This window comes from Delphinus delphis, chromosome 13, assembly GCF_949987515.2.
Source record: "Delphinus delphis chromosome 13, mDelDel1.2, whole genome shotgun sequence".
Classification (NCBI taxonomy): domain Eukaryota; kingdom Metazoa; phylum Chordata; class Mammalia; order Artiodactyla; family Delphinidae; genus Delphinus; species Delphinus delphis.
In genome coordinates this window covers 80,652,340-80,670,622 of record NC_082695.1, presented here as the reverse complement: position 1 = coordinate 80,670,622, position 18,283 = coordinate 80,652,340, and the positions used below count along the sequence as shown (strand labels likewise).

Here is an 18,283-nt window from a genome sequence, read left to right as displayed (position 1 = left end):
TTGTGTTGGCCTCCCTTTCTTCCCCCACTGTTTAAAAATGTTTGCTAAGGGAATTCCCTGGCAGTCCAGTGGTTGGGACTCTTTGCTTTCACTGCTGAGGGCACAGGTTCAGTCCCCGGTCAGGGAACTAAGATCCCACAGGCCACACGGCGTGGCCAAAAAAATAAATAATATAAAATAAAATTAAAAAAACACACGCACACACACAAAATACTTCCAGGGCAGAACCTTTAAAAAAAAAAAGTTTGTAAGCCTCTTTGACTTTCTTGTGTTCAGTAAATTATCTTTTCTATCCTTTCCGTTTAATTATAGATGTTGTACTGTGCTTTCACAATTTTTTTTTTTAAATTTCAGTTAGTTGGACACAATTCATTGGCAGGCTTCTGGAAAATTATCTAATTTTCTAGAAGAGGTATTTTTATGCATTGTTTTACTCTTTAATCTTGGAACATCTGTCATGTTACTCTGATGTTGTATTGCTTAAAATTGGTTTTACCTTTACCAAAATAGTTTTAATTCCCTGCCCTTTCACATACTTTTTAATAGAGAAGATAGTGAGAATTAAGCTTTGATGAGTTCTTGACTGTGAATGTATATATTTTTCATTTATCAGAAGGCATAGACACAATGCAGTTATCAAATACAGAGTAAAATATTTTCGTGTAATTTTAATAAAATACAGCCTTTTTCTTTGCATTTTGGTTGTTGGTTCCCTGAAGCCAGTTATTGGCTGTTTTTTACATGATTATGCTACTTCTAAAACTCCACTGCATTTACTATTTTATATGCTGTAATTTGTGTTACAATAGAGAGTGATTATCATTAAATGTGAAAACAGTTGAAATAACCTAAACTTTTACCCTATTTTCTTTTTTTAAGATTAAAAGGGGACCTGGCGTATAATTACAGAGGACCACGAACTAAAGATGATATAATTGAGTTTGCTCACAGAGTGTCTGGGTAAGTTCGTATTATGAAGGGCCTTTACTATATAATATTAGTATTTGCAAGTTAAATGTATTTGAGTAGCCATATCGAACATACATATTTTTAGGTGTTTAGCTTAAATAAAATTTGTCTGTTTATTTATAAAGGAAAGCTAGGGTTGCGTAGCATATGCAAAGAGCTCCTCGAGAGGAATAAAAGGGTCCATGATCTTATGTACTTGTTAGCCTCACATTTAAATTCACTTTGTCTATAGAAGAATATTTTCCCCAGTGGATTTTTAATACATTTTCAAAACTTGATTACTTCTAACAACTTTGTGAATCTTAATTTTTTTATTATAATTTTGCCTTTGTACTGCCTGGTTTACATTCATTTATTTTTCTTGTTATCGAATTTCAGTTTTAAGAGAAACCCCACAGTATTACATTCTAAATAAACTTGGGCTTTAATCCCTAGCCTTTAATACCAGAAAATGCTTTTTAGATGCAGCTAAAATAATTTCCCTCATCTTTCACATGCTGCTTTATGCCAACTGTGAGGTATTATTGCACATTTCGCTTAGAAGGTAATATAATTAGAACCCAGAGATCTTTTTGAGTTACAGATCTCTGAAGTTTTACTGCTGAGGAATCAGAAATTCTTCTGTGTTTCCTTCTGGTTTGAATGTGGTGATTTTTTTTTTTTTTACTCTACATCTTGCTGGTGTATAAAGAAAGTTGGTGCATATAATTATTTAATGTGATTATGTGTAACTTCTGGAAGAGGACATTTATCAAAATAGGTTAACCTACTTTGACTTTGAAAGTATGGTTGCTTATGAGTTTGACAGGATGTATTATATTGATAGCTTTAAATAATTTTATGATAAATTAACATATTGGAATGGATTTGTTGGGTGGCATGATACTATCTAGCTTAAATTATTTGAGAAAAGGCACAGAATTAGGAATGGTCTTTGTATAGTAAAGTTTGCAAAGCTTTAGTGAAGTATAATTTTCACTGTATTTTCTTGTTGATTGCATATTTCATTTTCTTTATTTGTTTTGTGAGTAAATAAATTTTGAGATAACTTTATATTACATGAGGGGGTCTGTAGGGCGCGGTCAGCTAACTGCTACGCGGCAGGAAGCTGAAATAAGCTGAGTCATCCTTCCTGTGGCCACTGCGCTTGCGCTAAGTATACTAATGAGGTTTTAAAGTAGCGACCTATCCGATGCTGGCTCACAAATCGCACCATCGGCGAAAGCCAATCACAGAGCGACACATGTACTTAATCCCTATATAAGCAGACTGCTGTAGGATTGCGGTGTCTTCCTTCCATCTTTCTTCAACCAAGCTGTGCTCCAATAAAGTGTGATACGAGAAGAATCTTGCGTGTGGCGGCTCGTTATTCTGCCGGTCAGAAACGGCTCGCCGCAGGGGTCGCCAGTAGGATTATTTTATTCCCCTGTAGTTTAAATTAGTCTTTATGTTTTGGCAATTTTTAATGAGTTTTAGTTTAAGCTTAAGATGGCCTTCTGATGTAACTGGGAGTGACTCTACTGCAAAGGGAATTTCAAGAGTCAGTTCTGGAGTTGCATCACTTACTAGTTAATTACTAAAGTATTAAAATAGAGGCTAGAATATAGTGATGCAGTGCATTTAAAGAATTGTGTGTTTCGAAAATGTTTGCCTTTGCAGAATACATTTTGTTCTTTTTTGCAAATGTGATGGAGTAAAAATCTAATAATATAGATCACACTAAAAAAAGACTGCCTCTTAGCTTTTAATAGTATTTCATAAGTGATATGTTTTATAATCTTTGGTATAATTCATTTCTCAGCCTATTTGGCTTTGAAAATGACTGTATAATAAAACTTTTTGTAGTTTTGTTTTCTCTTCATGAGATCCTTATATGCTATTATAACTACCATTTTCCATTGTATTTTTCCTGAGAAGAATAACATACTTAGGAAACATTTTAGATTTTAACCTTTATAGTGTGTTTTGAAACTAGCATTTAAATGGTCAGAGTAAGACATAAATATTCTAAACATAATATTATAAACTCCTGGAATAGTATTTCACAGTGTGTTTGTGTGAATGATCTTTCGAAAGGGAGAAAAAAAATAATTCTCACGCGGATTGTTTTGTTTTTAGCTGAGAATTCTAAACGGATTATAGTTCCATCTTTGCCTATCAAAACATGGGTTAAGATGATACTCTCTAAAGGGATGTATTTAAAGCTTATTTTTTAAACTGGTAGATTAAATTGTAGGTACTATATTTTTATTATATGGGTATAATAGTGGTCATGGGCCATAGTGTATTAGATTTATGTAGATTGAGTGATATACTTAAAATGCAATTCGTACAATATTAAAGCTTTGTAACTTTAGATAGGATGACATATAAATAGGAGTAAATTATGTACTACCCTTAGTTCAAATGCAAGTTTTTTTGTTTTATTTTCAAACAGGGCTCTAATTCGGCCACTTCCAAGTCAGCAAATGTTTGAACATGTGCAGAAGAGGCATCGTGTATTTTTTGTTTATATAGGTGGAGAGTCACCTCTGAAGGTATCAAATGATTTTATTCTTTAATACACAAGCACAGATATATTGTAATTTAATTTTCTGTATAACGAGGGCTTCACCAAAAACTCAGGGCTTATTTCACTCTTATTAGAAATACTTTAGTTGAATCTAAGTATTTTTATAATAAAAACACTTCATCATATACCCTCTATAGTATTTGCCTTCATGAAACAGAATTGAGTAAAAAGTGGGTGGGTGTTGCCTGTGTTAGTATATTTCTTCTGTTGACCTGGTTATTTAGATTTTGTATTGCTTTTTAGCATTTTGAGTCTTTGAAACTGCAACATGCAGTTTGAGTGTAAACTTTTTAAAAGCAAAAGCTCATTGTCTTAAGATTATTGCATGTATGTATGTTTGTGTTTGCATGTCAGACACACATCTCTTCCTATAATCATCATCAAATTAAATTAATAAATATGAATTGAGCTTGTTATATTTAATGAACTTTATTTGAAGGCATATACAAGCACTTAGTTACAATGGTCTTTTGCCTTAGAAACAGTTTATTTCATTTCCTTATATTTAATCTTTTCACATGAAAAGACTTAAGGTAGCTAATTGTGATGATACTACTTAGCAGTGATACTACTTGCTCTGAATGTTTAATGAGGAATGAATTTTGATCTTGATTAATATTTAAAAGTCACCTTTTTTCTGTTTGTATCTTCACAGGAGAAATACATCGATGCTGCTTCAGAATTAATTGTATATACATACTTTTTTTCTGCCTCAGAAGAAGTTGTCCCTGAGGTAATTTTTAAAGTTGGATTTTAAGTAGTGTATTAATTACTATATATATTAAACAACTGCTTGTTGTCCTTTAATTGTGTGCCATGCACAGTTTTAAGTCCTGGATTATTGATGGCAAGCAAAATCATCAGGACCCTGATAGGATGGAGTTTACGTTCTCATGGGTGGGGGAAGTGGACTGAGTTTTAGTATTGTAGATAAGAGCCTTCCCTTGGGTCCTCAGACTGAGATAGTGGTCCTCGGTAAACAAAGCTATAAACAGGATATCATAACTGCTCTAAAAAATAATAAAGAAGCAGTGTGATAGTAAGGACATTTAGAGGTGGGATGGCTACTCTTGTTTGATTGATCAAGAAATGTCTGTCTGAGGAGAAAATACATCTGAACTGGGACTTACGGGATGTGAAGGAGCCACGCACAGATCTGTGGCCATAGTAAACCAGACACAAGGAACAGACATTACAGATGGCCAAGATGAGAACCTGCCTGGCATAGTGGAGTAACAGAGCCATAGCCAGTGTGGCTGAACTGCAGTGAGAAAGGAGATGGGAGGTAGGCAGAGGCCAGTGGAGGCCTTCTAGGTCAGGGCCACGCATGTGAGGATTTGGTATCAAGTTCATTTTAAGGACATTACTCTGTGCTAAGTGCAGACACAATTGGATCAGGATGAGACTAGATCAGGAAGCTCAGTTGAACTCTTGAAGAAATCTAGGATTTAGGCTTGAAAGTTATTAAGAGAATTAGGAAGAAGTGAAAGAATTGTATTTGGAGATAGAATTTTTTGAGCTTGTTCTAGAGGAAAAGAGGTGCATCAAGGATGACTCTTAGGTTTTTGGCCTGAACAACTGGTTAGATGGTGGTGTTATTTATGAGCTGGGGAACACTGGGGAAGGAACAAGTTGGAGTATGGGAGGAGAGATGGTGTTTTGAAGGTTTATTTTACTTTAAGTTGACATATTAGGCATCCAAGTACAAGCATCAGATAAGGGTTTGGAGATAAGTCACGGCTGCATAAATGAAATAAACTTCTTAGACATGGGATGCAAATCTGGGGGGAGATAAGAGGGTCCAGGTCCTAACAGCAAAGGACAATGAGAAGAGATTGCCAGTAAAGTAGGAAAACAAGGTGAATGGGAAGCCAAGATAAAAAGTGTTTAAGAAAGGAGTGGCCAATTGTGCAAGATGCCATGAAGCAACCAAGGTGAGGAGAGGAAAGAACCATGGTGTTTGTCCCCATAGAGGTTGTTGGTGGTTTTAAGAGAAACAGTTTCAGAGGAGTAATGGGGACAAGTGACTCACTGGTGTGATATCAGAGACTGGCTCACTCAGGGATACCCTTGAAAGGGAGAGATGCTGAATGCTGTGAAATATCCCAGGGTACCTGTGTGGATGAGTTGCCAACCATGGGTGAATAGAGGCATGCTGGATGGTAGAGCCTCACCTGAGAGCTTTACCACTGCCCTTACAATAGTTATTTTCATGGTGCTGTGATGTAACCAGATCATTCTAGATCACCTGTGACATACCTTCCTCCCTTTTTAACCTTTCCAGGATAGCTGTCCTTATTTTAATTTTATTATTACTTTTACTTTATTAGTTATCTACTGATTTATTTGTTGTTATGCTCAGTATTGCCACACTCATGTAGTAATTCTGTGTGGCTTACCTAAATTATATCTTTTCTGCTCTGATACTGATTTCTCTACTGTAATTTTATTATTTTGAAATAAGTACAACACAGGTATAAGAAGCAGGTACCCACTGAATGGATTCCTTATTATTAATGGCCATTGTAAGTTCCCATTCATAAAGCAGTTTATCGTTTAAGCCTGCTCTCACCTCTCAACGTGTGTTAGCAGATCTCACTCTCCTAACTCCTCAGTGAGGTGGGTGCTCTGAGACCTGGATTCACGGGAAGCCGACTCCCCGGGTGAAGTGATGGACTCGTTTCACAGCCTGGGAGTGCTGGGGAGAACCTACCTATGCTGATTGCTACCTTAGCCCCTGCTCTTCCGCCGTTTCAGAGTGCCTCCTGGCCTTCACTTCCTGTGATATCTTTGAGTCTGTTAACAACTCTAAGAATATTTCGTGGTTTCACCAGGGCAAACAGGGCACCGTGCCAGGGGGTGTATAAAGAGGTATCAAGCCCAGTCCTTGGATGAGCTAGGGATTGACTGTGTTCTTTTTAACTGTTGGTAACTTTTTTGTGGTGGTCATCATTGTGGTTCCCACCCCCCCCCCGGTAACTTTCAATGCTTTTGAACTCATGGCTACCAACTGAAATTTTTTTTCTGATTTTCGCAGTATGTGACCCTGAAAGAGATGCCCGCTGTGCTTGTTTTCAAAGATGAAACTTACTTTGTTTATGATGGTAAGTTCCAAAGTTTTAACTCATGTAAACACTTTATAATTACAATGTTGTATCTATTATAGGGCTTAGGTGTTGATGAAAGATTTAGTAAATGCAGCTACTGCTTACATTTCCTGTTAGTTGAATGACTGCTAGGTTTTTCTTACCCTTCAACTTTAGTTTTTCCACTCAGTGTTCTTTCATCCTGAGTTTGGCTACAGTAAATTTCTCTTTTTGTCAGATCATTTGCCTTTTTTAGAAATGAGCCCTAGGCAATTTCTGTACATTACTTTAAAATATTCAAAGTTAATTTTAAAAAGGTCTAACATTTGAGACACACAAAGATGTGAAAGAAATAAACCATCTTCAATAGTGGTGAAGCCCTGGGGTATTCTTCTGTAGCCTTTTCTCTCCCTCCCTGACAGAAGTAACCACCCACCTGCTATTCAGCATTTCTCTGTTGAAGCAAATACTTGGTCTATTTTTTAAATATTTTTATTATATCAAACACACATTATAGTAAAGAGAATGCTAAAATAGTAAGACTCTACATACACACCTGTCACCCAGGTGAGACAGTTACTAAGATCTTACCACGTTTGCTTCAACAATGTTTTTTCTTTGTTGAAGCATTGTAGCAAATCCCAGTGGCATTTCATCGCTATGTGCTTCATTATGCGTCCCTGACTACACGTTTATTATGCATTTCTTTAAAAATGTGGGCTTTTGGGAGTTTCTTTTTTTAAGATAACCACATGGTATTGTAACACTTAACAAAATTAACAGTAATTCCTTGGTATTATCAAATACTTACTACCAGAGTTTGCAAACTGGGCTTTGAGGTAGCTTAGGGCAGTGCAGCAGACTCACAGGGCATGCGGAGATAGTTCGGATTTCAGGAAGCACTGAAACTCGACATCTGTTGGACAGTACACAGCCACTGAAAAGCAAAAGCAAATGCAAAATCTCACCTACTAGCAATGTTAGTAACATTGTAAATTACATACAGTTAATGAAATAAAAAATTCAGTTTCTCATTCTTACTAGCTACTTTTCATATACTCAGTGGCCTTGTGTGGCTTTTGTTGGAGAGCACAGATCGGGACCATTTTATTCATATCAGAAACATTCTAGAGAGTTATTTTTACTGAACCAAACTTGGGTCCACTCTCCTGTGTGCAGTAAAGCCAATCTGCTGACGCCGGGTTGTGGTGAAGGAAAGGGCAGCTTCAGTGCAGGGCGCCAGGCAGGGAGTCCAGGGCAGCTAGTGCTCAAAGGCCAGGTGAGGGAGGGGAGTCACAGGGTGTGTGATCAGCTGGTGCACGGTCCTCTGATTGGTTGATGGTGAGGTAACAGCAAGGGCCATGTTAGTTAACATCATCAATCCTTAGGCTGCAGTAGGCCTGGGGGATAAGTGCTCCTGGTCATCAAAACAACTCAGGAAAGTGCATCAGATACAGTTACATAAGCAGAGAGTATGGGGGAAGGGTCACCCAGGACTGCCCCTTAGGGGTTCTGCTCAGTCACATTATCTTATGACGGAGAAGAAACTAGAAGTGTTTGAGAGCTGTAAGCTTTGAGTTGCTTAAATGACTCAGATGAATAGAAGAATATCTAATAAAAGGAATATTTTGATTGTCCTGTTTTAGTCAAAGGAGCATTTTAATTGTTTTGACAGTAACATGAAGACAAAGCAGTTCTAAAATCTTATATCTTCACTATCTTTAGATAAATGTGAGGACTGTGTTTTATTTCTTAATGTAGTGTAATAACCACCATTTACCTGTTACGTTTTGTACAGCAGGTACTATCTATTTGCTTAACTCGATATTTTCATTTTATTCTCACCTTAATCTGGTAGTAAGACAGATAGATAAATATCCTGAGATTACAGAGAGGGTAACTAAGAATGTTAGATAAAGGAGAGAGATATGTAGTTAAATTACAGGTTCATTCCTTTGCGCATTCATCGGATATTTGTTGAATGGCTGCATGAGACATTGGGCTTAAAAAGGAAATTAAGAGGAACTTGCATATGTGAAAATGTGTTAAGGAAAATTCATATTCCATCCACTTATTCTTTATCTACACTCCTTGTATGATAAGCACTTAGTATATTCAATATATTGTCTTATTTGATCATTACAACAGTCTTTTGAGATCAGCAGTCTTACTGTTTTATAAACAAACAGGATTAAAGAGATTGCTTTTGTTTTTTTCCAAGTTAAAATAGTACATGGTATAATCAAGATTCAGCCTTCAAATCTCTTGTTCTAGTTGCATTATGAGTTTCTTAACTCAGAGAGCCACTTCACTTTTTTTGGAAAAAGCCCTGATTTTCTTTATTAAAGAATACATTTAAGTCTAAATAATGGCTAAGAAGTGCCCTTCCCCATCCATGTTTCAGATGTGGCCTCCGATACATAAGAAAGAGAGGGGTAATGTGTTCAGTATCTACAGATGTTTTGAAGGCCAACATTTTCTAACTCAGTAGTCAGTACTTAGAACCTGCCTGAAGTCTTCAGATAAAAGGTTACTTTGAATGCTTATCCTACTATTACATTGTTAATAATTTCAGGAACAGTGGGATGGGGCTTAGGAGGATAGTTTATTTCCTAATGAGTTTTAGATTTATCACTTTTGTGAATAATCTTTAGAAAATTTGCTTTTTTGACCTGGAGTGGAGATTATGGCCCAATAATCAAATTCTAGTTTTATGTTTGTTTTCCTAATTCATAAATCCAAATCCATAAATGCTTTCAGATTTGCATTATATTACTTATTTTATAGGTTTGATAACTTGAAAATGTTTTGTTTAGCAATGCAAGTGACAGAAAAAGCACATCTTTCAAGAAATCAGTAAAATCCAGTCTTCATCCATATTGGTAGGCTTTTACATCAACTTCTTTTTCATGCAGTTGTAATAATTTTTCAGAATTATATTTCTAATCAGGATATAATTCTCTTGGATATTGTAAATGTTTCCTGTCTGCTCATCAGAGGAAGTATTTGACGTTGAAAAGGGCTGAAATAGTATGTGTGACTTTATATGTGAGTTTGTTTTACATATGAAGGAGGGTTGTAAACTGAGGTCAAAATGTCATAAAATAGAGAAGAACAAAGAAATTATAATAAAAATTGCCCATAATGCTATCATCCAAGACTAACCATCAACTCAGGAAAACTATTTATAGGAGTATATATATGCCTTCATTTTATCACTCTATCAGTTTTTTTCATACTTTATTTTTTACAGAGTTACAGTCATGTTGTAATATTGTTTTGTTACCTGCTTTACCACTTAATTACTATAATTTTTTAAAATCTATAAATGGTCTCTCTCAACATGTACCATAATGATTTAAATTATTTCCTGTTTAGGATGTTTCAGTATTTCCTTTATTTTTATCTATCTTTGCTATTTTCAGTGGTGCTATAATGATGAATTGTTTTATGCATTAATCCTTTTTTTACATTTGATTGCTTCAAATAGCTTTCTAAAAATGAAATTTATGAATTTAAGATTATGATCCTCTGTCAGGCATTTTATACATGCTGCTAGATTAAACATTATAAACATTTTAACATCATATTTACACTATAATTTATCAACTTTGTTTTGTTTTTTTAAGAGTACGAAGATGGTGATCTATCATCTTGGATCAACAGGGAGAGGTTTCAAAATTATCTTACAATGGATGGCTTCCTCTTGTATGAACTTGGAGATACCGGTAACAAGCATATATACAACTCTCCATCACACTACAAAACTTTTCCTTAACTGATTACTTCAATCTGTAGAAAATGAATTTTTTAAGTTCTATTTCATAATATCATTCCTTCTTTCAGACCTGAATGCCATGTCAACTTTATGAGACTATAGATTAATATTAACCAAAGAACTTACCTTTGCATGTGGAATAAAGATTAGCTAGAAAGGGTTTACTAATAGAAGTGATAGTGACAGGGAAAACAGAGCCTGGAGAATAAGGAAATGAGAAAAAATAACCAACTAGAAAGCTGTCCGCAGGACGCTGATTTTGTAATAGGAGTTGGAATACAAATTAGCACAACCTTTGAAAGCCTGCTTTTACCTGTGAAGAAAATATGGGCATCAGATTGGCATGGTTTCTTGAAGTTATGTAATTGAAAGTGATAAGCAAAGCAAATAGAAATATAGATGCAAAAAAGAAAGCTGTAAGGAATTACAGCTGTAAGGACTGGTCTAAAATAGATGTGAACTACAAAAATTGTAAGACGCTAACCATGTAAATTTTAGGAGGAAGTGTTTTGTAAATTTATAATGAATTACAAATAAGAAATAAGTCATGGTTATTGTTGCCACATTTGTTTCCATTCACAACTTTATGATAGTTGGATGAACGTATAGTTTTAGATTAAAAGAATGGGAAAATGTTAGTCAAGGCTCAACTTTTTAATCTGAGAAATAATAGGTATAGAGTTTCTTCTTCATGATTTCCTGCTCTTGGATCTGGTTAAGAATACAAATTAGAAGCGCTCCAACACATTTTTCTGTTACTTTGTAACTTTCACAGGATGGTATTTGTTCTGGTTCCTGAGCCTTCTTTTAATGTTCTGTGTCTGGTGATGCTTCTGTCTTTGCTTTCCTTGCAGAGGGAGGTGTGTGTTAGCTCAGTGTTGGAAGTTGACGCGGATACTGTCAGAGACTGTGGGTTTACCTGCTGATTCATGCAGGCCCGCGTGAAGGGAAAAGGGGGAGAATGCAGGAATACAGTAGTTCTGCTCTCAGTACAGCATCGAAGGAGGCGGCAATTAAAATAGGCAGCTTTGCCAAAGCTCTTCCGTGTCTTCTCCCAGATTGATTTGGAAAGAAATTGGCTATGGCAATGTTTCTTTGTGTTCCCAGTGTAATTGCCCTGGTTAGGTGTCAGCTTTGGCTGTGCCCCGCTTGTGGTCCTCCCTGGACACTTGTCATATAAGCCCCGCAACAGACTCCTGGCCCTCGGTGGCTTCAGACACCTAGTGTATTTTCAGGACTTCTGACGACTGCAGATCCCTGCATCTTCCGACTCCTGCTAACTTTCCCGTTTTGTCTCACTCTCTCCCGTCTCCGGCCACGCTGACTGTTCAGTTTCCTGAAAAGGCTGTGTACCTTGCACCAGAGCACCTTTAAACATTCTGTTTTCTTTGCCTGGAAAAGTGTAGTGAATTTATATTCATCTGTCAAACTCAGACCAAATACTGCTTTCTTAGGAAAGTCTTTCACTAACCCCCTGAAACTACATTAGTCTACTCTTATAAAATGTTTTTATAAACCCCATGTCCCCGTCCTCCCCAAGTCTTCTGATTGTTAACCACACGTCTGCGTGTGTGTGATTGTCTTCCCCAAGTGCAGAGCTGTGTCGGTGTGCTCCTCACTGTGGCCTCGGGAACTAGCCCTGTGCCGGGTCCACTGCTCGGCGCCCAGTGACTGTGAACTTAATACGCGAGAAACCCCCTGTGTCGGCCTGTGGGAAGATGCTGGACATGTTGTAGGCATTTTGAAAACACTCATGAAGCACTTTAAATTAAAGACATAACAGTAAAAACCAAACACTGAACAGTAAATGCAGTAATATTTCAAGAGGGGAAATAAACATTATGAACTAATGATTTTAGCTGAAGGTTAAAAGAAGCGTCAAGATTGTGTAGAATTTAAAGTTTGTATAGAATTTAAGTATGAAATTAGAGAAGATATGGGGATGAGATTGAAAGATTGTCGATTTAATCCTACGTTTATGTACCTACTCTGAGCCGGAAACTATCCCAGCCTTTTTGTACATGTAATCTCATTCAGCTCTCCAGATGACTTTGAAATAGATAATAGTTTCTAAAATAAGTTGGCGTCCTCTGAGGTTAAGGCACATGGCTAATGGATGCTGTGCTTCACTGTTGTTCTCCCAGACCTGGAACATGATAGACCCTGCTGGATTGCAGGGTCTGGTCTTCTGACTTCCATACCAGTGCTCTGCTTGTTACGTCACGCTGCCGTCCTGGAGGATGTCAGAGATGAATATGATTTATGTTCTGTTGAGGGTTAAATAAACTTGAGTCCGTTTTATTTTGTGCATTAATTACTAGCAAACAGTGGCCCATGGTACCAAAGAGAATAACATTGTAAAAATCATTTTCTTGTTCTATACCATTTTTTCAGAGCTGTAGTCATTCTTAGTATATTTCTTTTATCAACTGGTTCCTTATAGTTTTAGTTTTCAACAAAATACTTCAGTGTGTGGGTTGTGTGAAAAAAATAACAATTTGAGTATATGAATTGTTAAATATTTACTGTTACTGATATTTACATTTCAGGGATGGGAGGTAGGTGGGAGTTTATCACTTGGAGTCAACAGTTCACTGTTTCACTCTGCCAAGCATAACATGTTTAAGATAATTGGAATTGAATTCTGGAAACTATATACTATTTTCCTATTCATTGCTACAGTAATAATTGAAAAGTTTAATGAGGATTATTGAATTTAGATATGTCATTCTTAATTTCAGGAAAGCTTGTGGCTATCGCAGTAATTGATGAGAAAAATACATCAGTTGAACATACCAGGTATGGTGCCTTGAAATAGTTTTAAGCTTCAAATATCATCCAATTCAGACTTTACATGGCTTCAGATAAACTTGACATAGTATCTTACTTTTCCTGCAGTGTTAGATATTAGATAAGGCAGCATATATGATAATTGAGTAATTATATTTTTCAAGTTGATGAAATGGAATATTCATGTATTTTTTGTTTTCTCACAGATTAAAGTCAATTATTCAGGAAGTTGCTAGAGATTATAGAGACCAGTTCCACAGGTAGGTGTTTGCATTCTGGAAGCCTCCATTATCTCTGTCTAATTAGGTTTTGTAATACAGTAAAGCAAACACAGAAGTATTTCATACTTTCAAAGATGAATCAAGGAGCTGAAGTGAATTACAGCATGTAGCATTTCAGTATGAATTGTTTGAAGTTTATTGATATATGTCTTACAGGTTTAAAAAAAAACTTGTAATTTGTATCATACCTGAGTCTTGATAGGATTGGGGATAAGTTGGTGGTAAGAAAATATGCACATACAGGCATATACCTCAGAGGTATGGTGGGCTTGGCTCCAGCCCAGCGCAGTACAGCAAGTCGCATGAAATTTTTGGTTTTATTTAACATATAAAAGTTACGTTTTTGTATATTAAGTGTGCGGTAGCATTGTGTCTAGAAACTGTACGCACTTTAAAAATGCTGGCCATCATCTGAGGCTTCAGTGAGTTGTAATCTTTTTGCTGGTGGAGGGTCTTGCCCCAATGTTGATGGCTGCTGACTGGCCAGGGTGGTGGTCACTGCAGGTCAGGGTGGCTGTGGCTTTTTCTTAAAATGGGACAGCGGTGAAGTTTGCCTCATCCATTGACTCTTCCTTTCATGAACGATTTCTCCGTAGCGTTGGTAGCATTTTACCCATAGTCGAACATCTTTCAAAATTTGAAGCAGTCCTCTCAAACCTTGCTCCTTTGTCAACTAAGTTTATGTAATATTCTGAATCCTCTAAATGTTGTCATTTCAACAGTCCTCACAGCCCCCTCACCAGGAGTAGATTCCTGGAACCACTTTTAAGGAACCTCTTCGTTTGCTCATCTGGAGGAAGCAGCTCCTCATCCATTCAGGTTTTATCATAAGATTATACCAGTTCATTCACATCTTCAGGCTCCTCTTCTAAGTCTAGTTTTTTTACTGTATTCACCACATCTGCAATTACTTCCTCTCCTGAAATCTGGAACCCCTCAAAATCATCCATGAGGGTTGGAATCAGCTTCTTCCAAACTCCTGTTAGTGGTGATATTTGACCTCTTCCTGTGAATCATGAATGTTCTTAATGGCATCTAGAATGGTGAATCCTTGCCAGAGGTTTTCAGTTTACTTTGCCCAGATTCATCAGAGGAATCACTATCTATGGCAGCTGTGGCCTTAGGATACGCGTTTCTTCAATAAGAAGACTTGAAAGTCAAAATGACTCCTTGATCCATGAGCTGCAGAATGGGTGTTGTGTTAGCAGGAGTGAAGACAACATTAATCTTATTGTGCATCTCCATTAGAGCTCTTGGGTGACCCAAGTGCATTGTCAATGAGTAGTAATATTTTGAAAGGAATCTCTTTTTCTGAGCAGTAGGTCTCAACAGTGAGGCTTAAAATATTCAGTAAACCATGTTGTAAATAGATGTGCTGCATCCAGGCTTTGTTGTTCATTTGTAGGGCAAAATGCAGGATAGATTTAGCATAAATCTTAAGGACCCTAGTATTTTCAGAATGGTAAATGAGCATTGGCTTCAACTTAAAGTCACCAACTATGTTTGCCCCTAACAAGATAGTCAGCCTGTCCTTTGAAGTTTTGAAGCCAGGCATTGTTGACTTCTCTCTAGCTAGAAATCCTAGATGGTGGCTTCTTCCAGTATAAGGCTGTTTCATCTACACTGAAAATCTGTTGTTTAGTGTAGCCACCTTCATGACTTATCTTAGCCAGACCTTCTGGATACCTTGCTGCAGCTTCTACATCAGCACTTGCTGATTCACCTTGCAGTTCATGTTATGAAGATGGCTTCTTTGCCTATACCTCATGAACCCACCTCTGCTAGCTTCAGACTTTTCTTCTACAGCTTCCTCTCCTCTCTTAGCCTTCATAGAATTGAAGAGAGTTTGGGCCTTGCTTTGGATTAGGCTTCGCCTTAAGGAAATATTGTGGCTGGTTTGATGATCTACCCAGACCACAGAAACTTTTCTGCATATCAGTAATAAGGTTGTTTTACTTTCTTACCATTCGTGTATTCACTGGAGTAGCACTTTTAATTTCCTTCAAGAAGTTTTCCTTTGCATTCACAACTTGGCTAATTGTTTGCTGGAAGAGGCCTAGCTTTCAGCCTATCTGAGCTTCCAACTTCCCTTCCTTACTAAGCTTGATCTTTTATAGCTTTTGATTTACAGTGAAAGACGTGGGGACTCTTACACTTGAACATTTAGAGGCCATTGTAGTGTTATTAACTGGTCTAATTTCAATATTGTTGGGTCTTAAGGAATAGGGAGGCCCAGGGAGAGGGGGAGGGAGAGAGATGGGGGAACGGCTGGTTGGTGGAGCAGTCAGAACACACAAAACATTTATTGCTTAAATTCGAAGTCTTGTATGGGCACAGTTCGTGGCACCCCAAACATCACAATGGTAACATCAAAAATCACTGCTCACAGATCGCCAGAGCAGATATAATAATAATGAAAAAAGTTCGAAATATTGTGAGAATTACCAAAAATGTGACACAGAGACATGAAGTGAGCAAATGCTGTTGGAAAAATAGCACAGATAGACTCACTCAAAGCAGGGTTGCCAGAAACCTTCAGATTGTAAAAAACATAGTATCTGGGAACTGCAGTAAAGCAAAGCCCAATAAAAGGAGGTTGCCTGTATACTCATACATTTGAAATAAAATTAAACGAGCAATCACAAGTCAGATACAGATGACGATTTTAATAGGAACTCAAAATGTTCCTATTTTAATAGGAACATAAAAAATAGGTGATATTTTTTCCTGTATGCTAAATCAGTTTGTTACTGTTATAAAAGACAGTCAATATAAATTTGTTGCATTACTTAATTATTATGCCCTTTTTATTCTAAGTCTTCTAATCAAATATATCAATGATATATGTATTTCTTGTGTTACACAGTATGAAACAAAATAGAAATGTCTTAAAATTTGCTTTATTTGTTACGTGTTTGTATCTCAAAAGCCAGTAGGATTCATACTTTTTTATATTTATTGTATGTGATTGATATGTTAAATGTTTACAGTGTTTGCATGCTTACCAGACCCTAAATTCAGTGCTTTGTATTTATCTTTTTTTTGTATTTAATATTATCCTCTCTTTCTCTGTTCTTTTTGGTTGTTGTTGATTAGGGATTTTCAGTTTGGCCATATGGATGGAAATGACTATATAAATACCTTGCTGATGGAGTAAGTAAAATGCTAAATGACGAAATGATTTTGCTATCAACTCTATCAATTTTTTTTTTTTTTTTGGCCACACTGTGTGGCTTGTGGGATTTTAGTTCCCTGACAAGGGATTGAACCTGTGCCCACTGCAGTGGAAGCACGGAGTCCTAACCACTGGACCTCCAGGGAAGTCCCGACTCTATCAATTTTCAAATTTCTGTCTTTCAGAGACAGGCAGGACTAATAGCTGAAAAAAGCAAACCTTTGTATATGCTAATGCAGATATTCTCCCATTAAATATTTACTTTAGTTTTTAAATCTGTATTTGAAACTTATTAAACTTTAAAGTTCTCTATACTAAAAAAAAAACCCTCCCAATTTAATGTTGACAATTTATAGTATTTTGGAAAGAAAACATCATTCAAAAACTTGTAAACTTTGTAGTTTCTGATTAATATGAACCCTAAGTTCAGTTTTAATGAATAAATGTAGCTTAAGTAGAAAATTTTTAGCATTTAAGAATTAATTGGTATTCTAGAAGAATTTAACAGACTAAAGTAAGTTTATAGGAAAACTTTACAGCTCTAATATAATATTGATTATGCTTATGATGTAAAGATCTGATTTGTCACTTCAGAAAGTTGATATTAGAAAACATTTACCAGACCTATACTGAATTAATAAGTTTCAAATAAAAGCCTACTCTGTTCAGCAGATGTTTAGTGAATATTTGCTGTAAGTCACACACTGTGTTTGGCATTGCACTGTTGATGCAAAAAGATGAGTAAATTATAGAGGCCCTGTCTTCAAATGCTCACGGTCTGCTGGGTGATACAGCACGGTGACTCCAGCACTGTGTGGGAAGGCCTGTGTGGTACGGAGCTCTGGAAGCACGGAGAGACCCAGCCACACCAAAATGCACAGCAAGGCGCAGGGGCTCAGGAAACGCTTGCCACAAGAGCCGGTAATTAAGGGAGAGTCTAAAGAATGAGAAGTAGCTGAATGAAGAATGCAGCGAGGTTATTTCAGGCAGAGTGTAATAGCAAACACAAGAGTGTTTGGAAAATGGGTCTTAAAATAGCCTGGACGTGAAGATGGCGGAAGCCCTCCAGAGCTTTACCAACTCATAAACCCAGAATAACATTCATAATTTTCAGGTAAGAGCCTAAAATTACGAAGTAAAGTACCTTTATTCATTTATAATCAATTCATTATCCTTATTCCAATAAGAATTTGAGAGGGTTTACCGAAGACATAAAGTACCAGATGTAATATACAATGAAGAAATCAAGACAAAGGGAAATAAAATAAAGGATCTATACAGTTACTAAAGGTACTTAAACAATTTGAATTTTTAATACTCAAGACAAAGTAGAAAAACATTGTTTATACATTTCCCGTCCCCTATAGAATAACTGTTGCTTATAGGAGTATGGCTGACCTTGTAGAAACCTAAGAGAAATTGCTATGCTATATAATCTCATAAAGGGGGGGCACATTATAATAGAAATTTATTTTTAATAGGACCTTTACAGTATATATAGTAGGGACTTCGATACAACAATTTATAATGTCCTTGGAGGCAAGCCAATAAAGTGATGCAGTAAAACATTTTGGGCAAGAGGCCAAAGCAATTTGCATCTGATAAATAACTCCTTGATTCAGGATAATATTC

General features: G+C 36.5%; 1 protein-coding gene across 3 annotated transcripts in view; it reads left to right on the top strand.

Annotated features, from left to right (window-relative positions):
- Nucleotides 1–18,283, top strand: part of TMX3 (thioredoxin related transmembrane protein 3) — a 46,281-nt gene that overhangs the window by 17,656 nt on the left and 10,342 nt on the right. For 2 of the 3 annotated variants that reach the window (XM_060029196.1, XM_060029197.1), the window contains 8 exons: nucleotides 880–960; nucleotides 3,407–3,506; nucleotides 4,197–4,274; nucleotides 6,579–6,645; nucleotides 10,257–10,355; nucleotides 13,147–13,204; nucleotides 13,402–13,455; nucleotides 16,573–16,629. In XM_060029196.1, the coding sequence (XP_059885179.1) occupies nucleotides 880–960; nucleotides 3,407–3,506; nucleotides 4,197–4,274; nucleotides 6,579–6,645; nucleotides 10,257–10,355; nucleotides 13,147–13,204; nucleotides 13,402–13,455; nucleotides 16,573–16,629 (594 nt within the window). Of the gene's footprint in view, nucleotides 1–879; nucleotides 965–3,406; nucleotides 3,507–4,196; nucleotides 4,275–6,578; nucleotides 6,646–10,256; nucleotides 10,356–13,146; nucleotides 13,205–13,401; nucleotides 13,456–16,572; nucleotides 16,630–18,283 lie in introns of all 3 variants that reach the window. The other variant, XM_060029198.1, reaches the window with a different exon arrangement.